Here is an 18,794-nt window from a genome sequence, read left to right as displayed (position 1 = left end):
CGGCTACCCACCCCGGGGTGTTACGGGGTGAAACGAGCTCATCCATTTCCTCCGCAAATGTTCGTGGAGCTGCTGCTCCGTGCCAGACCGCGCCCTGCGTGCCAGTGAGAAGCCCGCAAACGACAACCCTTCCGTAGCGTGGCCAAGACCGCCGGCAGGGGCGCGGGGCGCAGGACGTCCGGCGAACGTGAGAAGCAGAGAAGAGAGAGGGGAGCCGGTGGGGGGTTGGGGTGCGGGTGCGGCAGACTGCAGCCCTCAACCAGTGGACCCAGGGGTCTCAGTGAGAAGGTGACTTCTCAGCAAAAGTCAGAAGGACATGACGGGGTCAGCGGGCCAGGCATCAGCCCGGTCAGGTGACGCAGCCGGTGCAAAGGCCCCGGGGCCAGTGTGGCTCGGGCAGCGTGGGTGAGGAAAGGTCAAAAGACACTCGGCGAGAACAGAGAGTGGTGCAGGGCCCAGTGGATGGTGTGACCTCATCGGCCACAGCAAGGCCACTAGGGTTCGTCCTGCAGGGAGGGGGCCGCTGCAGAGGCTTCGCAGAGAAGGGTGATCGCCCGGTGGTCGTATCCACCTAGTGTGTGGGGCGTGCGGAGCCAGCGCCTGGCACACGAGCAGGAGGCCTGGACCCGTTATCCTTGGAGGAAGAGCACCGGCTCACGCAGGGCGGCGCCTCGCCCGGCCACGGGCGTCTAGACGACTCACAGGTGTGGCCGCCTCCGGTGCGGGAATTGCCCCATGCACGCCTGATCACAGCCGCGGACCTCGGCTCACGCCCGCTCTGCGACGGGAGAGCACAGTGTGCCGGCTCTCGCCGTCAGAACCCTGCCTGGAACCCGTCCCCAGGTGAATCTGCTCTCCTAGAGTCAAGCCACAGGCCCCGCCTCTGGGAAGCACAGTGCAAGTCTGCCCCCTCCCTCCGGAGGCTGAGGACAGCAAGGGGCCCAGCAGGGTCTGACTCGCACCGTCCAGTGCGGTTCCTAGAGGAAGTGGCATTTTTCGAGGGAAAGCTCCGGAACCAGGAGGATAAACTTTCAGGGGGCAGTGGGAACCGCCTCCCGGGGGCCCCTGCAGAGACCGCGGGAGGAGGAGGAAGGCCCCGGACGTCCCTCCCTTCCCGGCCAGAGACCTGGGCAAATGAGGCTCGAGCCGGCTGCGGAGCTGAGGGGAGGGGCATGATTCTAGGGATCCTGAAACCCTGGCCTGGAAGGGGCAAAGGGCGCTGTCCAGGGTCACCCGGGAAGGACGGAGCAGAGACAGGGCCTGACTGCCTCCGTCCAGAGGCCCTGCCACGGTGGGCTGCCGCACAGTGTCTGCCCTTTGGGCTTCCTTCCCCGGGACTGGCTCTCCGGGGACCCTCCCGGGGCAACTCCGGGAGGCTGGTGAGCGGTGGGAAGCAAACACATGAATCCCCGGGGTCTTCTCACGCGAGCCTGGGGCAGAGCTGAGCGTTTGGGGTCGGGGGTGAGGGGCAGAGATACTGAAATCCACCGGCTGGGAACTCGCCCCGGGAAGGGAGGCGAGGGGAGCCCAGGCCAAGCGGCGGGGCTCGCCCCCATGGCGGCTGTGCGAACCACAAGCCTGCCCCGCGGCTCCCTTAGGGGACCAAACCGCACTCCTGCAGAGGGCCGGGGAGGGGACAGGCGCGGGGATGCGGGGGATGCGGGGTTGGGGGCAGGGCTCTGGAACGCGGCTGCGGACCCGACCTTTGCCTCCCGCCGCCTCGGGGAATCCCCCTCGCGCCCGGAAACGGGGCCGCGAACAGCGAAGAGCCAGTGGGGACGCAGCGGCCAGCGACTGAGGCGCAGGAACCCACCCCCGCCCGGAAACCCCCGGAGCCGTGAGTCGTGCCGGGCGCTCCCCACCCCACCCCTCCCGCGCCGCGGCTGCCGTCACTCACGGCCTCTGCTGGCTGGCTCGCTCGTGCGCTCTCGGCGCCACCGGCACCTGCTCGCCGGCGCCCTGCGCTCACTTCTCGCTCGCACACTGCAGGCTCCCGGCGTCGCCGCCGTCACCCGGCCTCGGCCCCGGCCCCGCACAGCGCTCCGCCTTTCTCCCGGGTGCTCGGCGCCCACCCGCCCGCCATGGCCTGGGCCTGGGACAAAGAGCGGTGCGGCGCGTTGCCCAAACCCGGGTAAGGAGTTAAGGGCGGGGGTCTGCGGAGAGGGCCGCGGGACGCACGGCCGTCTCCCGCGTTGGAGATGGAGAAGCAGCCAGGGAGAGTTTGGGTGGGAGGACCTCCAGCCAAAGCGAGTGCGGGGCGGGGCTGCGCTCCAGCCGAGAGACTGTGGTTCCTGCAAGCGACCCCCACGGGGGGGGGGGGCGCTCGGGGCGGGGGCGGTGCTCGCTGTGCAAGGGGAGGGGAGGGCGGGGGCGATGCCGCGGTGGAGGCGGCTCGGTGCCCAGCCACTGACCGCCCCCTCCCGTCCTCTCCCCCGTCCCCTCCCCCTCTCCCCGCCTCTCTCCGGCTCTGGGTCCGCCACGCCGGACCCGTCTCCCCGCGCTGCGCTGGGTCGGACACCAGATCTGCGCGCCGCGGCTGAGCGCCCACTCGTCTGCGGAAAGAGCCGCGGAGGGACCGGCGGGGGCGGTGGCGGTGGATCTCGGCAGGAGCCGGAGGAGGTGGCAGTCAAGAGCCAAACCAGGCGACCGAGAGGCGGAAGCTGGCGGCTCCGAGGCGCGCGCTCCCTTGGCCAGGGATGGGTCCCGGCGCGGCCCAGCCCCTGCCCGGCGCTCCCGGCAGAGACTGAACGGCGGTTCCCCATCGTCCTGCGGCCGGCGGCGTAGAGGGAGGTGCGGACCGATCCCCGGCGGCCTCCAGGCGGGACCTCGCGTTCTGCACACCCCGCGCAGCGCCCCCCGCCGGAGCCGCGCCGGGCAAGCCGGCCAGGGAGCTGGGCTGATTGGCGGCCGCCGGCGGCCGGGGGAGGGCGCGCCGCGCGGGGCCATGGCAGGCTCGGGGGCGCCCTAGCCCGAGCGCGAGCGGGATCCGAGCCCACGCTGCCGCCACCGCCGCCTGTCCGCGCCCGGGCGCCCGCCGCCGCGCGCCCCGCGGGAGATGGAACAGCGGAACCGGCCCGGCGCCCTCGGATGCCTGCCGCCGCCGCTGCTGCTGCCCGCCCTGCTGCTGTGCGTGGCCGACGGTGAGCGCGGGAACTTCGCCTACGCGGGGGCGCGGGGGTCCTTGCCGGGGCCGCCGCAGCCAGCCGGCCTCGGTCGCCGCGAGAGGAGGAGACGGGGACGGCTCTGCGGGCGCCACATTCCGGCGCGCGGCCGGGTCTCGGAGCCGCAGAGGGAAGAGAGCCGCGCAGGGTCTGCGCAGCGGCGGCGCCCGCGCCCGGCGCGTTCGGAGGCGGGCCGGGGCTCCGGCTGCGGAGAGGCGGCGTGCGGGGCGCGGGAGCTGGCGCGCCCCAGGCCAGCTCCGGCAGTGCGGCGGGCGCGGGAAAGAAGCGCCCGCCGCTCCGGCCGCCCCGCGGGGTGCGAAGCGAAGCGTCCTGCCGCGGTCGCCGGTCTCCGCCGCGGCCCAGCAGCGGCCCGAGCGAACTTCGCCAGCGCCCGGGCCACGCGTGGAGCTGCAGGGTGGGGAGCACGAGGCCTGCGAGCCGAGCCAGCGTCTCGCCTGGGGTTGTCCCAGGCCCCCGCCCCACGGCTGGTCACGCCTCTCTCTTCTCCCGCCCCCAGCTACGTTTACCGAAGTCCCCAAAGATGTGACAGTCCGGGAGGGAGACGACATCGAAATGCCCTGCGCGTTCCGGGCTAGCGGAGCCGCCTCGTACTCGCTGGAGATCCAGTGGTGGTACCTCAAGGAGCCCCCGCGCGAGCTGCCGCATGGGCGGGCGCTCAGCGCGCCGGGCGCCCGGAGCAAGGTACCGGCCGGCAGCGACCGGCACTGGCGCTCGGGGTTCTGGGGCGGCTGGGGACCCCCGTGGAGGAAGGAGGGCGCCCCAGGCAGGGCAGCCCATCTCTCACCCTCCCCGTCCCCATGGGGTCTTTGACAGCAGTTGTTACCCCCAAGCCCTGTTCGTTCATTCCCTTCTCCCCAAACCTGAGAACTCCACACCTAGCAGGTAAAACGCCACACCTCATCCAGTCGCAGGCTCTTGCTGGCTGGCTGCGGGCCCAGAGTCTGATGGATGCTGGGCGGTAAAGGAAGACCCCTTGGTCGCAGGGCTTCCCCTGTGCCCTGCACCACTTTGAGGTCTCCAGGGCACGAGGCCAAAGACGTAAGCTCCTCTGGGCTGGATTCCAGGGGCCGGCAGAGCACGGTACACAAGGAGGCAGGCAGCCGCCTCCACGCGCCGGGGGATCAGAGGGCGGCTCCCACAGGCCCCTCTGCCTCTTGGCCCAGTTCCTTACATACACCCTAGTGCAGCTCTGCGCGGGCGCGCGCACGCGCGCGCGCACACACACACACACACACCACACCTGCCCTCTGCCCAGGGTCCCACCCGGAGTTACTGCTCACGGCTCCCACTGCGTCCTGTCCAGACACACCAGTCCTTCCGTGCAGCTTTTCACGGGGTTTAGAGAAACTCGGTGGGGAAGAGGACGCCCCGCGGGATGGAGACGGGCCTTCCTTCCCACCCGGTGGCATTCCAGCCTCCCCCCTTTGGCCAGCGCGTGTGCGGGGCGGCCCTTCAGCTGGCCAGGCACAGGGCTGGCTGCACGGCCTGCTTCCTTCCGCGACGCGCTCCTGGAAATCCTGACATCCTCCGCGCGCTCAGCCCGCACCACATCCCCAGCGGTTTCGAGTCCCAGCCCGCCTGCGGAAGGTCCCCTTGCCAGAAGCGCGCCTGAGTTCCAGGGCCTGAAGGCCGAGAGCCTAATGTCTCTCCCTCTCTGCTTTGCATTTTAGGTAACAAATAAGGACGCAACTAAAATCAGCGTAAGTGTGGAGCCCAGCGCGGGCCGCGGGCGACCCCTTCTGGCCGCTTCGCGCCGCGCCGCTTTCTCCCTCTTAGAAAGGCTCAGCGGCCGGGCGGTGCAGGGCTCCCTCGCAGCCTCGCATTCGCGGCGCCTCGGCGTGTCCGGGCGCCATCTGTCGCCGGTAGCGGCACCGGGTTCTCGCTTCTGTAAATCAGGGTCCCGGGCTCTGCGCTCACCTATAAAACTCTCCGTCCGCGGCGCGCTCAGGCCCTGCGCGTCCGCCTGCCTCTCTGCTGGCATTTCTCCTAGCAGTCAGGGCGCGCTGCTCTCCTCCGCTGGCTGCTACCGGCCCCTCCGGTGGGCGCCCCCGCCCGGCGCCTGGGCGTTGCCCGCCCTGCACTGTCCTGCGCCTGGGCTCGGGTTGCGGTGCCAGGGAAGTGGGGCTGGGAGCGGAGCGGCAGACTTGCCAGGCTACAGGCTGGGGCGGGTGGGGTTTGTAACTCACGGAGGAGATGCACCCAAGCTTCCCAGGGCCTGGAGACTCCCTCGTGGGCTAGGTTCCAACGGGAGGGTCCCCTGGCTGCATGGTGAGGGCCACCATGCGCCTGCTGCCCTGTCCACACCAGGTGAGGGTGGGGGGAAGGGCTTTGTTGGGAGCTTCAGGCTGACCCCAGTAAAGGGCAGGTTCATAAGTAGGGGGACCCAGGGGGTCCAGCAGCAGCCTGAGCGTGCTCTGCCTACCTCAGGAGGGAGGGCGGAGGGCTAGCTGCGAAGGGCTGGGGCCTGGGCAGGTACATACCTGTACTGTGAGGGCACGCAGCTTCCTGGGGACGCCACGCAGACCCTCTCCGTTCTAGAACAGGACCAGCAGCCCTGGAGGGCCAGACTTGAGGCCATGCCTCAGAGCCCATGCTGTCGGCTGCACCGCTAGCTTAGGATGATGGGGAACTGGGGACACGAAACAGCGGGCAGGACCACCGAGAGGCCAGCCGGAGTTGGGAGCGCCATTCCACTGGAGAGACAGGGGGGTGGCACGGTGAAAGGAAAACTCGGTCGTGGCGGGCAAGCCCGGGCGGCAGCGGCGCAGGCGCGCCGACGCTGGGGGCGCCGTGGCACGGGGCGGGCGCGCGGCCCCTGCGAGCCGGGCCGGCCCGAGAGGGCCTCTGAGCCCGGCGCCCGCTCTCTTGCAGACTGTGCGTGTCCAGGGCAATGACATCTCGCACCGGCTGCGGCTGTCCGCCGTGCGGCGGCAGGACGAAGGCGTGTACGAGTGCCGCGTGTCGGACTACGGCGACGACGACACGCAGGAGCACAAGGCCCAGGCGCAGCTGCGCGTGGTCTCGCGCTTCGCGCCGCCCAACATGCAGGCGGCCGAGGCCGTGTCCCACATCCAGAGCAGCGGCCCGCGTCGCCACGGCCTCGCCAGCGCCTCCGGCTCCGGCCACGCGGGCGCCAGCGGCGCCGAAGGCCGCGCCACCTCCGAGCCCGGCCGCGACGACAGGAGCCCGCCCCCCGGGAGCCCTCCCGCCACCCCGGGGCCCGGAGTCCCCGAGGCCGCCGCCGCCTCCGCGGCCCACACGGCCGCCGCCACCACCACCACCACCACCACCGTCGCTGCTGCAGCCGCTGCTTCGTCGGCGTCGCCCCCTCCCGGCCAGGCGGTCCTGCTGCGCCAGAGGCACGGCTCCGGTAAGGGCGCGCGCCGCGAGGGGGCGCCGGCGCTGAGCCGCGGGGCCGCCCCGCTCGGCCCCCCGCTGCCCGGAGTCGCCGGCAGCTGGTGACGTGGCCGGCGCGTGTTGCCTCTTCTGGGCTCCCTTCCCGCTGTTGTCCTGTCTTGGTTGTTGGCCGCTGGAAGCCGTCATGAGTGCATGTGATGAGCATGGCGGCCGGAGTGTGGGGTCCGTCACATCAGCTCTGCCGTGGCCCTAGGCCCGGGGTGGCCACCCAGAGGTTGAGGCCTGCTCCCCCCTAGGGAGCTGAGAAGGCTGGGTGGGGGTGGGGGGTCCAGACAGTAGAAGGTCCCCAAAGGGAGTCACCACAGAGGACTGGCAACCTGGTGGGAAGAGGCTACTCAGTGGTCGTGGGGTGACCGAGGGTGGACACAGCTGCCCGGTGCGTCCCTGCTCCCCAAGCATCCTGCACCCTCTGCTGGCTCAGAAACGGGCCTCAGAGACGGTCTCCCTGCCTGTGGCTGATTTCGGGGTGCCACGGCTTGCTAAACACAACCCCCTCGCTCTTGTGGATGAACCATCTGGCAGGGAGCACGTGATCGGGCCTTGCAGTCCAGGGGCGCTGGGTTCTGGGCCGGCACGTGACCCTTCCGGGTACACGGAGCACACTCGCGTGCCCTCCGCCCGCGTCCTCCGCATGCAGGCCGCCTGCGGCCAGCCTCAGGGCTTGTTAGGGAAGCGGGCTCTGGGTTCCACTGGATGTGGGGTGATGGGCAGCCTCGCCCACCTCCCTGGCTGATTCCTCATCCGGCTGAGACCCTGCTGACCTGTCTTCCACATCGGCTCAGTCATGTCTCGTTCAAGCTGCACTCTCAGGGGGCTCAGGCTGGGTCTGGAAGACTTGTCCCTCTCAGGAGCCACACAGCTACCCCACAAGGCTGCAGGGAGACATGAGTCAGCTGGGACCTGTGGGGGCCTCTCCCCAACAGCTCCCCAGCTGCCTTGGAACCTTCTATTCCCTGTATTAGTTTAAAGTAACACTAGCTGCTGTGACAAATAAAACCCCAAAATGCCAGTGGCTTAAGACAATTCAAATGTGTTACTTCTGGTTCACATCAAGTCCTGCTCTGGAGTACATGTGCGTGGGGCAGGGAGACTCTGTTCCATGCAGTCATTCAGGGACCCAGGCTGACGGCGACCTTACCATCTTTAGCAAGTGGCTTCCAAGGTCACTCCGGGCATGGACATCCAGCCAGCAGATAAGGGAAAAGAACGGAAGTAGCCCCCCTGAACCCGGCTCCCTGAGAGAACCACGCCCAGAGCGCAGGGGTACATTGTGTATACATCAGCTGACTTCTTCCTTACGCATTCGGAAGGTCTCTAAGTGTGTATCACTTTTGGAAGATGGCGAAAATAGCTGCTCAAGTCATTTGGTAGCGCTTAATTGTCTCAGAGAAAAGCTGGGGTAGAGAATGGCAAGGGGGAGTTTCAAGGGCCAGGCCGAGAAATGATAAGCATCACCGCCATTGGCATTGGCATTCACTGCCGGTAACTCAAGCTCCTTGGCCAACGTCGGTGCGGGGCAGGCTGGGAAATGTAGTCCTCAGCTTGGCAGCTGCTTTCTAACCTCGTCTCTTCACGGCAGAAGTGTGACTCTGGGGGGAGGTTAGCCCTCCCTGTCTAGCACACAGTAAGTGTACCGGAAGAGTGCTCTCGACTCGTAGCATAATTAGCTTAGTCGATGCTGGTTGGTGAAGGAAAGACCCTTCTGTGCCATCCCTGGGGCCCCAGCAGGTGACCCTATGTGTCTCAAGCAGGAGCCTTTTTCTGGGCAAAGCGGAGGGCTTGGGAGGCAGAGGCCCAGACATGATGGCGTCTCCGTCACTTGCTGGCTGTGTGGCTGTAGGCGAGTGGCTTAACGTCTCCGAATGTGTTTCTTCCTCTGTGGAACAGACACGGTAATCCCTGACCTCAGAGGGAGCAGCTGTGTGAATGTCCATTGTTTTCACCATGGCCATTACCTGTGCTGGCCGGAGGCGGGGGTCGGGGGTAAGGGAGACAAGCCTGGGTGCTTGGAAGCTGTGAGGGTGACAGAGACCGTTGAAGGCTTTAGTCAAGGAAGGGCCATGGGGAAGAGGTCTTTGAAAGTGAACTCGGTAGCACTCACAAAAATGTCAAGCTCAGGGGCTCATTCTGGCTGAGTCTCCTCGCCCCCTGACCAGAGCCTGAGCCCCTGAGCCCAGCCGACTCTTCGTGGCCTGGCTGGTCAGAGCTCCCCTCTCTGGCTGGCCACGGGACAGCTCATCCCCACAGCAGGGAACCCATCCATGGAAGGTGGCCAGGACAGTGCCCTTCTCTCCGGAGTTCTGTTCTGATGGCACAGGGCCCAGGGCCTCCCAGCAGGCAGGGTCTTGGCCGCCCGCCAGCCACAGGGCGGCATGTGCATGCCCACGTAGACCAGGGCAGCAGCCCGGCCAGGGGCTCCACTGTCCTCCCTGGAGTGGGGGGTGGCATCCATTTCTCTCCAGAAAGCGTAGCCAGCTGGGCTCCCACCAGGGCTGACAGGGCAGTGCCATGGGGATGTGGTGGCCCCTAAGGTCTCTGTCACCCCCACATCCTTGCCAGCTCCCAAACATGCCAAGAACTATGCAGAGCCATCTCAGCGGCCCAAGGTCTTCTCCAGCTCCTGTTTGCAAGGCCAGGAGGGCAGGCCTTCAGCTGGGAGGCCAGGGGGCCTGTGTCCTCTGCCCTCGGGGTGACGCTCCTGGGAGGTCACCCTACTGTGAGCACCTGTGTGTCTCACTCTGGGAGTGGACAGGCAGGTTAGGTGACTTCTAACCCACAAACATACCCAAATGGCTCTGATCCCAAGGCAGGACCCTTGCCTTCTTAAGTGTCCCGATTCACCCCCCCCCCCCCCACCGAAGGCCACCGAGGCCATGGGCTGTCGATGGATGAGGCCTGCAGACCACGTCCGGGTGTTGGCCGTGTCGCCGAGCATCACTCAGCCCTGCCGCGTGTCCCCAGGATCGGCAGGCCAGCCGACGGCCCCGCGCCGCCAGCAGCGTGAGCCAGAGAGGAAGCTCGGAGCTCTCAGCAGCGAGGAGGGGAAGGGACCGGGAGGGACTGCTGCCACTTGGTGCGCAGGCAGGACTGTTTGGGACACGCTCCAGCCAGGGCGCTGGCCAAGCACGTGGCACGTTCGAACAGGGCCGCGGGGGAGGGGCCGTAAGCGTCGTTTTTAAAGGTGTGGAGAGGTCGGGGCATCAATGAAGGATGTGTGTCGGTCCCCAGGGCCAGGCAGTGGGAGCCATCAGCACCTCTGGCCGTGAGGGGAACGGGGAGGGAGCTGTTAGCAGAGCCCAGGCGGTCGGCCAGGTGGAGAGGCCTGCCTGGCAGGCACTGTGGCCTGAGTAGGAGGACGTGGCCGCCCCACAGTGGCCCAGCGAGGGCCTCACTCTCCTCCGCCCCCCTAGTCTTCTGCCAGGGCCTCCCCTTGGCCACACCCTCCTAGGCGCTGAGGGTGAGAATGATGCACCCTCCAGAGGGAGGGAGGCGGCCTCCAGGGGCTCAGAGCAGCGTGGAGAAGAGTGGGGGGTGGATCTGGGGGCCACCAAGGGGAAAACCCACAAAAGTGGATCGCAGCCCACCCCCACTCCAGGACAGACCCAGAGCAGTTTCTAATGACGAGGCCATCCCGGGCTTGCGGCCGGCGGACGCTGACTGAGACTGGCAGCTCCACGAGGGGTCCCCGCCCGTCTCCCCAGACAGTCACCCGTTGAGCGACTGCTCCTGGAAGGAAGCCAGACATCCCCGGCAACCTGCCTCGCTCCGTGTGCCCATCCCCAGCCTTTCGCCACTGCACAGCCGGCCCGGAAACCCTCCGTGCCCCCACAGGTGCCCAGCCCAGCCAGATGCGTATTTTTGCACTAAAAGTTTATGTGCAAAAACTCATTCACTTCACGTCTCATTTGTCAAGGGACATTTCGGTATTTGTGCTTAAAAATGACGTGGGCTGGATTAGCAGAGCAGAGCCGGCACAGGACGCCGGGGCCCTTCCCAGCCACGGTCGCAAACCTGGCTCCTAATTAATCTGAAAGCTGACCTATTTTTTATGAACACTTTATTGCTGGTTGCTGTTTCTAGAAAAAAAAAAAAAAAAAAAGAGGGAGAGAAAGAGAAAACACAACAGAATACGATCCAGACAGACCCTTCTAACCGGGAAAGGCACCGAGGCGAAGCCCAGATCAGCCTCCAAAGAACACCGTTTGCAACTGAACGGCTCGTATGTTGGCAAGAGAGTCCCCTCAGCAGGGACCTGGGGATCGGATCCGTGGCGTGTGAACCTCTAATTAGCCTTGGGCTCCAGCTCCAAGGAGAGGCGCCCTGGCCCCTACAGAGAGCCAGCCGAACGTGGCAAGCGGCTGCCTCTGCCCACACGGAGAACTGGCTCTCAATATTTCAATTAATAATGAGAGAAAGACAGCCAAGGCCATGGGTGTGACGGCTTTAGAGAGGCTGTTCCTGCTGGAAGCCAGCAAGGGGAGCAGCCCGGGTGTTGCCATGGCAACCGTAAACCGTGAGCAAAGGGGACCGTGGACAAGGTGAAGGCGCTGGCTCTCAACCCATGCCCCCAGTGGATGACAGCACTGGTGGAAATCGTGCCGGCATGACCGGGAGAATGTCCCTGCAACGGGCACGGTCTGCAACGGGGCCGGCGGGGCCAGGCGCGGTCAGTCCTCGCTGCTTCCACCTCCTCAGACCCGCGAGGACCTGAGAACCTTAAATAAACAGCCGCTCTCCCCTCAAGGGAGCTGTGACATGAGGACCACAATTAGATAGAAGGTAAACCTGGCAGAAGTCGTCCCAGAGAGGAGAGGGCGGGGGTTTCTGAGCATCTGTAAAGGGAAGAGTTTCGCAACGGAAATGGCCGAGCCGTCCTCGCCGACAGCGGCTGACGGGGTGAGCGCAAGCCCCATGCCAGCCTCAGCCAGACAGTCACGTGATCGCTGTGAACAGAGGCTAGGATGGCAGCCACAGACCCAGCTCCGGGCGCCAGGTGCCCATGTATGTCCAGGACAAAGCCATCAGCGTCAGCGGGACTCCCGAGGAGGGAGAGCCCCAATCCAGCTGAGGCAATCAGAGGAGGCTTCCTGGAGGTGGTGGCATGTGTTTTCCAGCTTAAAAGAGGCACCTGAGGGGAGCTTCCCACAGGTAGAGAAAGTCGCTCCGAATGGAGTGGACTTTGTTGGTCACTGAGTGGTCAGCCAGCTCACTGCAGGGCCATTCTCTCAGCAACTGAGACACCCCAAGTTCAGGATAAAATGCTGTGCTCTGGACGGTAACGATGAAAAATAATAACACAGAACTCGCCTCGTGCGCGTCTCCTGGGCTCTCCCCCTCTCTGCAGGTCTCCATAACTCCCCCTGCCTTGCTTCATTAAACAGTCTCCTCCTGGGTGGACCCCGGCCCCCTCCCCAGCTGGGGCAGCATCTCCCACGGGAACCAACCTTTCTAAATGTCACCAGGAGCCAAACCCACCAGGAGCCTCTCATGAAAGCTGCCAGGTGCAGACTCTCAGAGCTCTGGCCAGTGAGGCCTCCCCAGGCATGGAGGGGACGTGCGAGGTCAAGCGCCTGTGTCATACGATACTGACTAGCTCTGCCCCGTGCACCGGGGATGGAGCAAAGGCTTGGCTGTGGCCTTGGCCCCAGAGCATTCTGGGAGAGGCCGCCTTGGTTTTAAGACACCTTTGCAGCACAGGAATTGAGCGGCTGTCCTCTTTCTGCCCCCCATCTTTGCCGACTGTTACCGGGCATGACTTGAGAGCTCGTAGGCCACGCCGTGAGACGCTTCCCTTCGTGTGGGCTGCAGGAAGGTCTGCGCTCACAGGCCCACGTCACTGCCGGGCCGGGCGGGGCCGGCTCCCTCCCGCTCCTCCGGCCCTGGCGCCCCGAGAAGGCGTGCGCGCCGCAGCCCAGCCACCTCCCGGTCGCGGTTCAGCTGCTCTCCAGCAGCGAGCCCTGGACGTGGCTGCAGGAGATGAGCTGGCCCTGGACAGGCCGGCCTTGCGAAGCTTGTCCCTGAGCCGGTGACCCTGGGCGAGGCGGTTTCTGTGAAGCACTGTTCCGTCTATCGCCACGGCTCTCCAGGCCAAGATGTCGCAGCTCTGCTGGGCTGGCTTCTGGTCTCCGCGATTTAGGGCTGTGTTTGGGGGCCCGGTGCCCACCCACTCGCCCACTCCGTGCAGCTGGGACGTGACCACTTTGCCGGAAGGGCTGCCGCGGGGACAGTCCACGCTGTCCGTGAAGGGGGCCCAGGGAAGCGATGCAGGCGGGGTCGGCGCTCCCAGAGGGAGAGACCGCAGAGCGGAGAGGCTGAGCGAGGCAGAGGAGGAAGTAGCACTGGCGAGTTTCCTACCAGGCCGCCTCCCCGGGCGTTTCAAACCCTCTCACCCCGGAGCCCCTCGGCCAGCGGGGTCCGAAGTCCGAACGCGGACCAGCGCCCCCTGGCCGTCCGGCCTGAGTCTGACCCGCCGCCCCTGCATCAGCGCAGGCCCCCCTCAGGCCCACTATGGGGGTTCGCATCCCGACCCTCCGTTCCCGCTGCCCCGTGCGGGCTCCCATCTGTAGCGTCTGGATGTCGCCAGAGAGCCAGCGACAGGAGCAGAGGCGATAGATAATCCGATAGATAACCCACAGGGAGCATCACGCTTCGCACAGGGCCTGGCGCCGGGGGAAGGCTCGCTGCGTGCTGGCTCCTGCCGGCGTCGTCGTGGGAAGGGCACTGTGTCCAGGAGACTCTCGGGGGGCTGCTGGCAGGACAGGCCACTCTGAACTGAGGCTCACTCCCTCCGCACCACGGTGAGCCTGGAGCCACAGGGGACGCAGGCAAGCTGGTGGGCTTCAGGACAGACAGTGCCATCAGGTTGCACGAGGCTCGGCGAGTGGCTATTTCTGTCCTGTCTCTGTCCCTGCCACTTCACGGGGGAGGGTGGGAGATGGGGATGGTGCCGTGTCCTCGTCCCTGCCCGGCGGTGGCTCTTTTCCGTGAGTCAGACCATCAGGGAGCAAAGACAAGTCCATTGTGGCTTCTCGTGTTCCATAGCGCCTTGCGGGTGGCCCTGCCGGGAGGCCCGCCGTGCACCTGAGCTGTGACAGGTGTCATGTCACTGCTGGACAGGCCACCGTCAGCAGGGAGGCTGTGACAGGAGGAGGTGGGCCCTTCAGCCCTGGGCGGAACTCGGGTGAGGAGAGGCGGGTCTTTGTCTCCTGGATGCGGCCGTCTCCACGGGCAAAGGGGGCAGGAGGAGCGAGGCCCCCTCAGTGACAGTCAGGTGGCCGGGGAGCGCCGGGGCAGGCCTGGCCTGTGCCTCCCCTCCCCCGCTGGCACGGCTCGCGTGGGAAGCCCGGCTCCCCAGGGCTGGAGCTCGGGCCACGTCGCAGGCTCGGGTACGCACCGGCTCTCCCATGTCAAAGGTAATGTAGATATAATTTTTCATGCATTTAAAACATTAATTTTCATGCATTTAAAACACAGGTGGGCGGGTGAGTAACGATGTTTGCATTATAGACTAATGTAACAGAAAATACACAAGGCAGTAGTTCTCGATGCATAGCGTCCTCGCGTTCAGATCGCCGCGCGGTGGTGCGGCGGCCTTGTCCACTGAGGCCGCACCAGTCCCCGGCTACCCGCACTCACGCAGTGCCGGGCGGGGCAAGGCCAGGCATCGGGGTGCCGGCCTGCAGACTGGACCTCCAACTCGGCCCTGGCCCCAAGGGCCGGAACCAGCCTGTTACCCATTCCGGTAGGCAGAGACAGGCCTCAAGTGTATTTAAATTTTACTTACTCTTCTAAAATCAAAAAAAAATTTTGGTTGTTAAGCTATAGTGCCAAAAAAAAGAAAAAAAGAGAAAATGTGGCCTCTGCTTTGAGTGACCTCAGACAGAAGGGCACTGTCCCCCAGCTGCAGCTCCTCGGCCACCAGCAGGCCTGCAGTGGCGATGGGCCAGGTGTGTCTGGCGGGTGGCCGTGGCTCTCTGCTAGCGAGCTACCCACTGCCACCGGGCAGGCGGTTTCACCACGGCAGAGGCCCGGGGAACTGTCCGTGGTCCTGAAGGGCGGGAAGCCGGGCAGAGGCTGCTCTGCGCATTGTCCCTTCTGGTCAGCTGGGGCGCAGCCTGCAGTGATCCTGATGTCCATGGAGTCGGGGTGGTCCCTTCAGTGAGGCCAGGCCAGAGTGGGGGTGACAAGCTGCCACCCCTGCATTCCCCCCAGCCACCTAACCCATGGGCTTGGCCTGCGCACGGCGAGGTCAGCGAGGGTCCCAGAGGACGGTCCAGAGGATGGCCCAAAGGATGGCCTGGACAAAGCGTCCTCCGTCACTGCTGTCCGGGGCGTTGAGCGGCCTCGAGGTCCCGCGCTGTTTCCGAGAGGGCCTTCGGAATTCTGGTTCTGCCAGATAAGAGGGGACGCGGGATTTTCCAGGCGGAGGGAGCAGCTGGGCTGGCGCCTCCGCCCCCCAAGGCTCCAAAGGGCTGTTTATCCCGCGCACCATCGAGTGGTGGAAGTCGATCCTCACAGAGCCAGAGCAGCCTTGATGCCTTTTGGAATGATTAGCACAGTGGTGACACTTGTTCAATACAAAGAACAAGTCAGCAGTGACTCCTTCGAAGGCTTCCGCCTCGGCTCCAGCAGCTCGGCGCCTCAGCTCACTTGGTTCCCCAGCTCACCCAGGATCGGTAAGCTTGTTCCATGCTTCTCCCGGGGGGAGGGGGAGCCAGAGGACAGGTCTTCGGCACACCGGTCAGCAGCAGCTTCCTGTCATTTCCACCTGGGGTCTTCTGAGAAAGGCTCGTGCCGGTCTGAAACGCTGAAGCATGAGCAGGTGAGACTGTAATCGTGGGAAAGACCAGGCGGCCACGTTTGGAGGCAAATCGCCATTTCTCACCCCACCACCTGGTTTGCAGCCGGCGTCAGACCCGCGACAGAGACGCCGGAGGGCCCAGGGCTCAGGCACACCTGCTTGCGAACGCCTCTGCGGCTGTCCCGGCTCCCCTGTGCCTGGCTGAGCGCCAGGGCCTGCAGGAGCAGGAAGGTCTGAGCCAGGTGATCCAGGTGCCCCGAAGGCCCGGAGGCAGTGCCAAGCCGGCCCTGCCCACCCGCTGAGCACCTGAGCCTGGGGACTTCCTCGCCGGCACCCGCTGCCACCACATCCACCCTCGTCCCTCCCAGTGGCGAGTGACAGCGAGGAGCGGAAAGGAGGACCTGCGTTTGGGGGTGCCCGTGCCCCCTGGCCCTTCCTGCTGAGGGGTGGCACCAGGCAGGATGTCCGCTTGGATCAGCCGCGAGGAGCTACGTCCGGCTGAGTCTCGGACGGGGAAGGCTGGGCGTGCGGATCAGCGGGCTCAGGACCGCGTCGGAACCCGGCACCTGTGGACGCGCCGGGCACGGCGGGCAGCCTACATGTGTCCGAGCACAGCCTCGTTTCCCAGAATGGACATAGGGAGCCCCGCGCCTCAAGGCGGAAGGGCCCCAACCCCTCCTCCTGGGCCTGGGGGAGGCCTCGGTGGCCAGGGCAGTTATTACCCGAGCAAGAATGTCTAGGGGTTGGGGGGACACCTTGGGTCCCCACTGGTCACCAGCTGACCACTGGCAGAGGGAGGGCGCGGGTGCAGGCCCGGCTGGTCAGGAAAGCCACAGAACCAGCGTCCTGGCCACAGCGCCCGTGGGCACCACGTCTGCTTAGTGGGAAGGGTCTCCGGAGCCTCCCCCAGTGGGGATCTCCAGCCCAGCTGGCAGGGTCCGTGAGGGGGCGGGGCCTTCCGTGAGGGGCGGGGCCTTCCTGAGGGGCGGGGCCTTCCAGGAGGGGGCGGGGCCTTCCAGGAGGGCTGGCTGACTCAGCTGTTAGCAGGGGCAGCGCCCCAGAGCAAGCGGGCAGCGCCTCTGCCTGGCTCCCCTCCACATCCCTGGCGGGAGCACTGCACCCACCGGGTGAGGCCTGGGGCTCACGGCGTGCTCTCCCCTTCTCCTTCGGGAGGCCTTCCGACCCATAATGATGACAGACAGGCAAAGAGCTGGGCGGGCAGCCCAGGTACGGCAGGAGGAAGGCAGGGCCCATGGCCAAGAGACCCCACTTTAGTGCCACACTGGAAAAGCAGGGTGGGGGCGGGGGTTACCTCCACCAGAATAGTGCTGGGCTCACTCCCCAGGGACCCAGCCCACCCACTTGCACCAGCCAGAGCTTTCTGAGCTTCCCACTTGGACCCCAAGGGCATGGAAAGGCAAGGTGTTGATGAGTGCCAAGCTCTGCAGTTTGGGCAGGAGCTGGACGGGTTGGAGTTGTGTGCAATCTTGGAGTCTTCCTGGAGGAAAGGGGAAGTTGGGCCTTAAACACTGAGGGCATTTTACAACATAGTATTGGGGGTGACGGGGTGGCAGGGGAGCATATTGTCTTTTTATTCAACTAAAACAGCGACTGGGCCTTTAAATCTGCCATCCAGCACGCCCCTGTCCACCCACCCAGTTCCTGGAACGTAGGTAAACAGACGGCGTCAGCGAACGCTTGCCGTGCGGAGGCCCCGGGCCCTGGCGAGGCTCGCGGCCCGTCTGCTCGCGGGCAGGCCGCTCGGTTCTCGTGGGCCCGGCGTAATCCGTGCCCGTTTTCTCGTCCCTTGCAGGCACGGGCCCCGCCTACACCACAGACCCGCTCCTGTCCCTGGTCCTGTTAGCGCTGCATAAGCTCCTCGGCCAGCTGGTGGGGCAGTGACGGACACTCCGCCCCGCGGCCTGGGTCCCCACACGGCCAGCTCAGAGCCCGGGCGAGGACCGCGTCGCCGGACGGACAGTGAAGGACTGAGCGAAGCATGACTAAGTCCACGTGGAAAATAAATAAAGCATATTTTTGAGGAAGTTACGCAAATGTAGGACACCTGAAGTAATGCACCCGGGCTCCAGACGAGACAAGGCCGGCCGTGCTGACAGCGGGGGGGTCGAGTCTTCTCTCCTGCGTGCTCCCCGTTTCCAGGCTCCGCCCCCAGGTCTTCATTTTGCACGAATGGTTGAGCAGTTATCTTTAGGACGCGATGTGAAAACGTTGGCTTGCAGCCTTTCTGACAAAGCAAAATATTTTAGTAGATTATCGTGTTTGGGAATTTTTTTAATTTACTTTTTTCTTTGGGGGCTTACCTCTTTTTATTAAAGTAAATTATTTCCTTTGAGACACTTTGATTTAAAAAAAAGATACACCTTATCATAATTAAAATTCACTGTCAATAATATTTATTTTTAAATAAACATTGGAAACAAGGTCTGACACTTGTTTATAAACCGTATTGTATATTGCCAAATAACAGTTGAATAAAAAATGACTTTGAAATAAGTTTCCTCCAGTCATGTATGAATGAACGCTCAGCCTCCGTGCAGCCTGGATGCTGTGACCTGTTCTTTGATGCCAGCTGTACCCTTGGCCAGATGCAGCCAGCATGGAGGACAGCCCAGGGCACCTGGCCAAAGCCACACTGAGCAGACAGGAGTGCTCGTCCGGCCTCCCCTAGGGACAGTGGACCCCAGGCAGCCCGGAGAGAGGGGAGCCGCAGCCTGGGTGCTGAAGGAAAGCAGGTCTCTGGCAAGAGCCTGACGACGGTCACGAGTCAGCCTTTCCTCTCTCAGGATAAACTAATCAACCAACCCGTTGGCCCTCTCCAAGATTCTGCATCTAGAAGGATCTATTGTTACTGGATTCACTGCCAGTTTGAGGGGCAGTTAGGTGACAAGATGGGGCCTTCCACACTCCTTCTCCGTGCATCTAGAGATCACTTTGAGCCTCTGCAATGCATGCGTTTGGGACAGGTTACACACAGGCACATGGCTGCGAGCACCTGCGGGCAAAGCCGCGCGCACACAGAGCCTCTCTGCCCCTCTCCACCCTGCCTCCGCCCTCACCCTCCCGCCTCCGCCCTCCCCCTCCCGCCTCTGCCCTCCCCCTCAGGCCTCCGACTGCTGCTGCGGCCAGTCTGCTGGCCTTGCAGGGCCAGAGGGTGTCGCGGCCACTCAGAATGCTCCTCGAAGAGGCCCCAAGCCGAGCGAGCTCCAGGGTTAGCTGCACCCCACTCCCAAAGAACGTAATTGATGTTTCGAATCACACGTACCCAGTTTTCAAGAACACAGCAAAGACGTTAAATTAGATCGTAGATAACCCAAGTTTTCTTGCAAAAGCTGGTTTTTCTGTGCCTTTTTTTTTTTTAGTAAATTATAGTATAC

At 64.6% G+C, this 18,794-nt stretch overlaps 2 protein-coding genes across 3 annotated transcripts; both read left to right on the top strand.

The window, feature by feature from the left end:
• The first annotated feature begins 1,022 nt into the window (after window positions 1-1,022).
• LOC107515882 (class E basic helix-loop-helix protein 22-like) lies at window positions 1,023-2,891 on the top strand. Its single transcript, XM_016155119.2, has 3 exons — window positions 1,023-1,379; window positions 1,990-2,131; window positions 2,522-2,891. The coding sequence occupies exons 1-3, from the start codon at window positions 1,173-1,175 to the stop codon at window positions 2,782-2,784; spliced, it is 612 nt and encodes a 203-aa protein (XP_016010605.2). The 5' UTR covers window positions 1,023-1,172; the 3' UTR covers window positions 2,785-2,891.
• VSTM2B (V-set and transmembrane domain containing 2B) lies at window positions 2,678-17,748 on the top strand. 2 transcript variants are annotated; one of them, XM_036231224.1, is made up of 5 exons: window positions 2,678-2,790; window positions 3,679-3,863; window positions 4,853-4,882; window positions 6,054-6,552; window positions 17,213-17,748. In XM_036231224.1, the coding sequence occupies exons 2-5, from the start codon at window positions 3,735-3,737 to the stop codon at window positions 17,299-17,301; spliced, it is 747 nt and encodes a 248-aa protein (XP_036087117.1). In that variant the 5' UTR covers window positions 2,678-2,790; window positions 3,679-3,734; the 3' UTR covers window positions 17,302-17,748. The 2 variants fall into 2 exon arrangements, with proteins under 2 accessions (XP_036087117.1, XP_036087116.1); XM_036231223.1 differs by lacking the exon at window positions 2,678-2,790 and adding an exon at window positions 3,056-3,140.
• The last annotated feature ends 1,046 nt before the right edge of the window (window positions 17,749-18,794 follow it).

This window comes from Rousettus aegyptiacus, unplaced genomic scaffold, assembly GCF_014176215.1.
Source record: "Rousettus aegyptiacus isolate mRouAeg1 unplaced genomic scaffold, mRouAeg1.p scaffold_m13_p_14, whole genome shotgun sequence".
Taxonomy (NCBI): Eukaryota; Metazoa; Chordata; class Mammalia; order Chiroptera; family Pteropodidae; genus Rousettus; species Rousettus aegyptiacus.
This window is presented reverse-complemented; position numbering and strand designations above follow the sequence as displayed.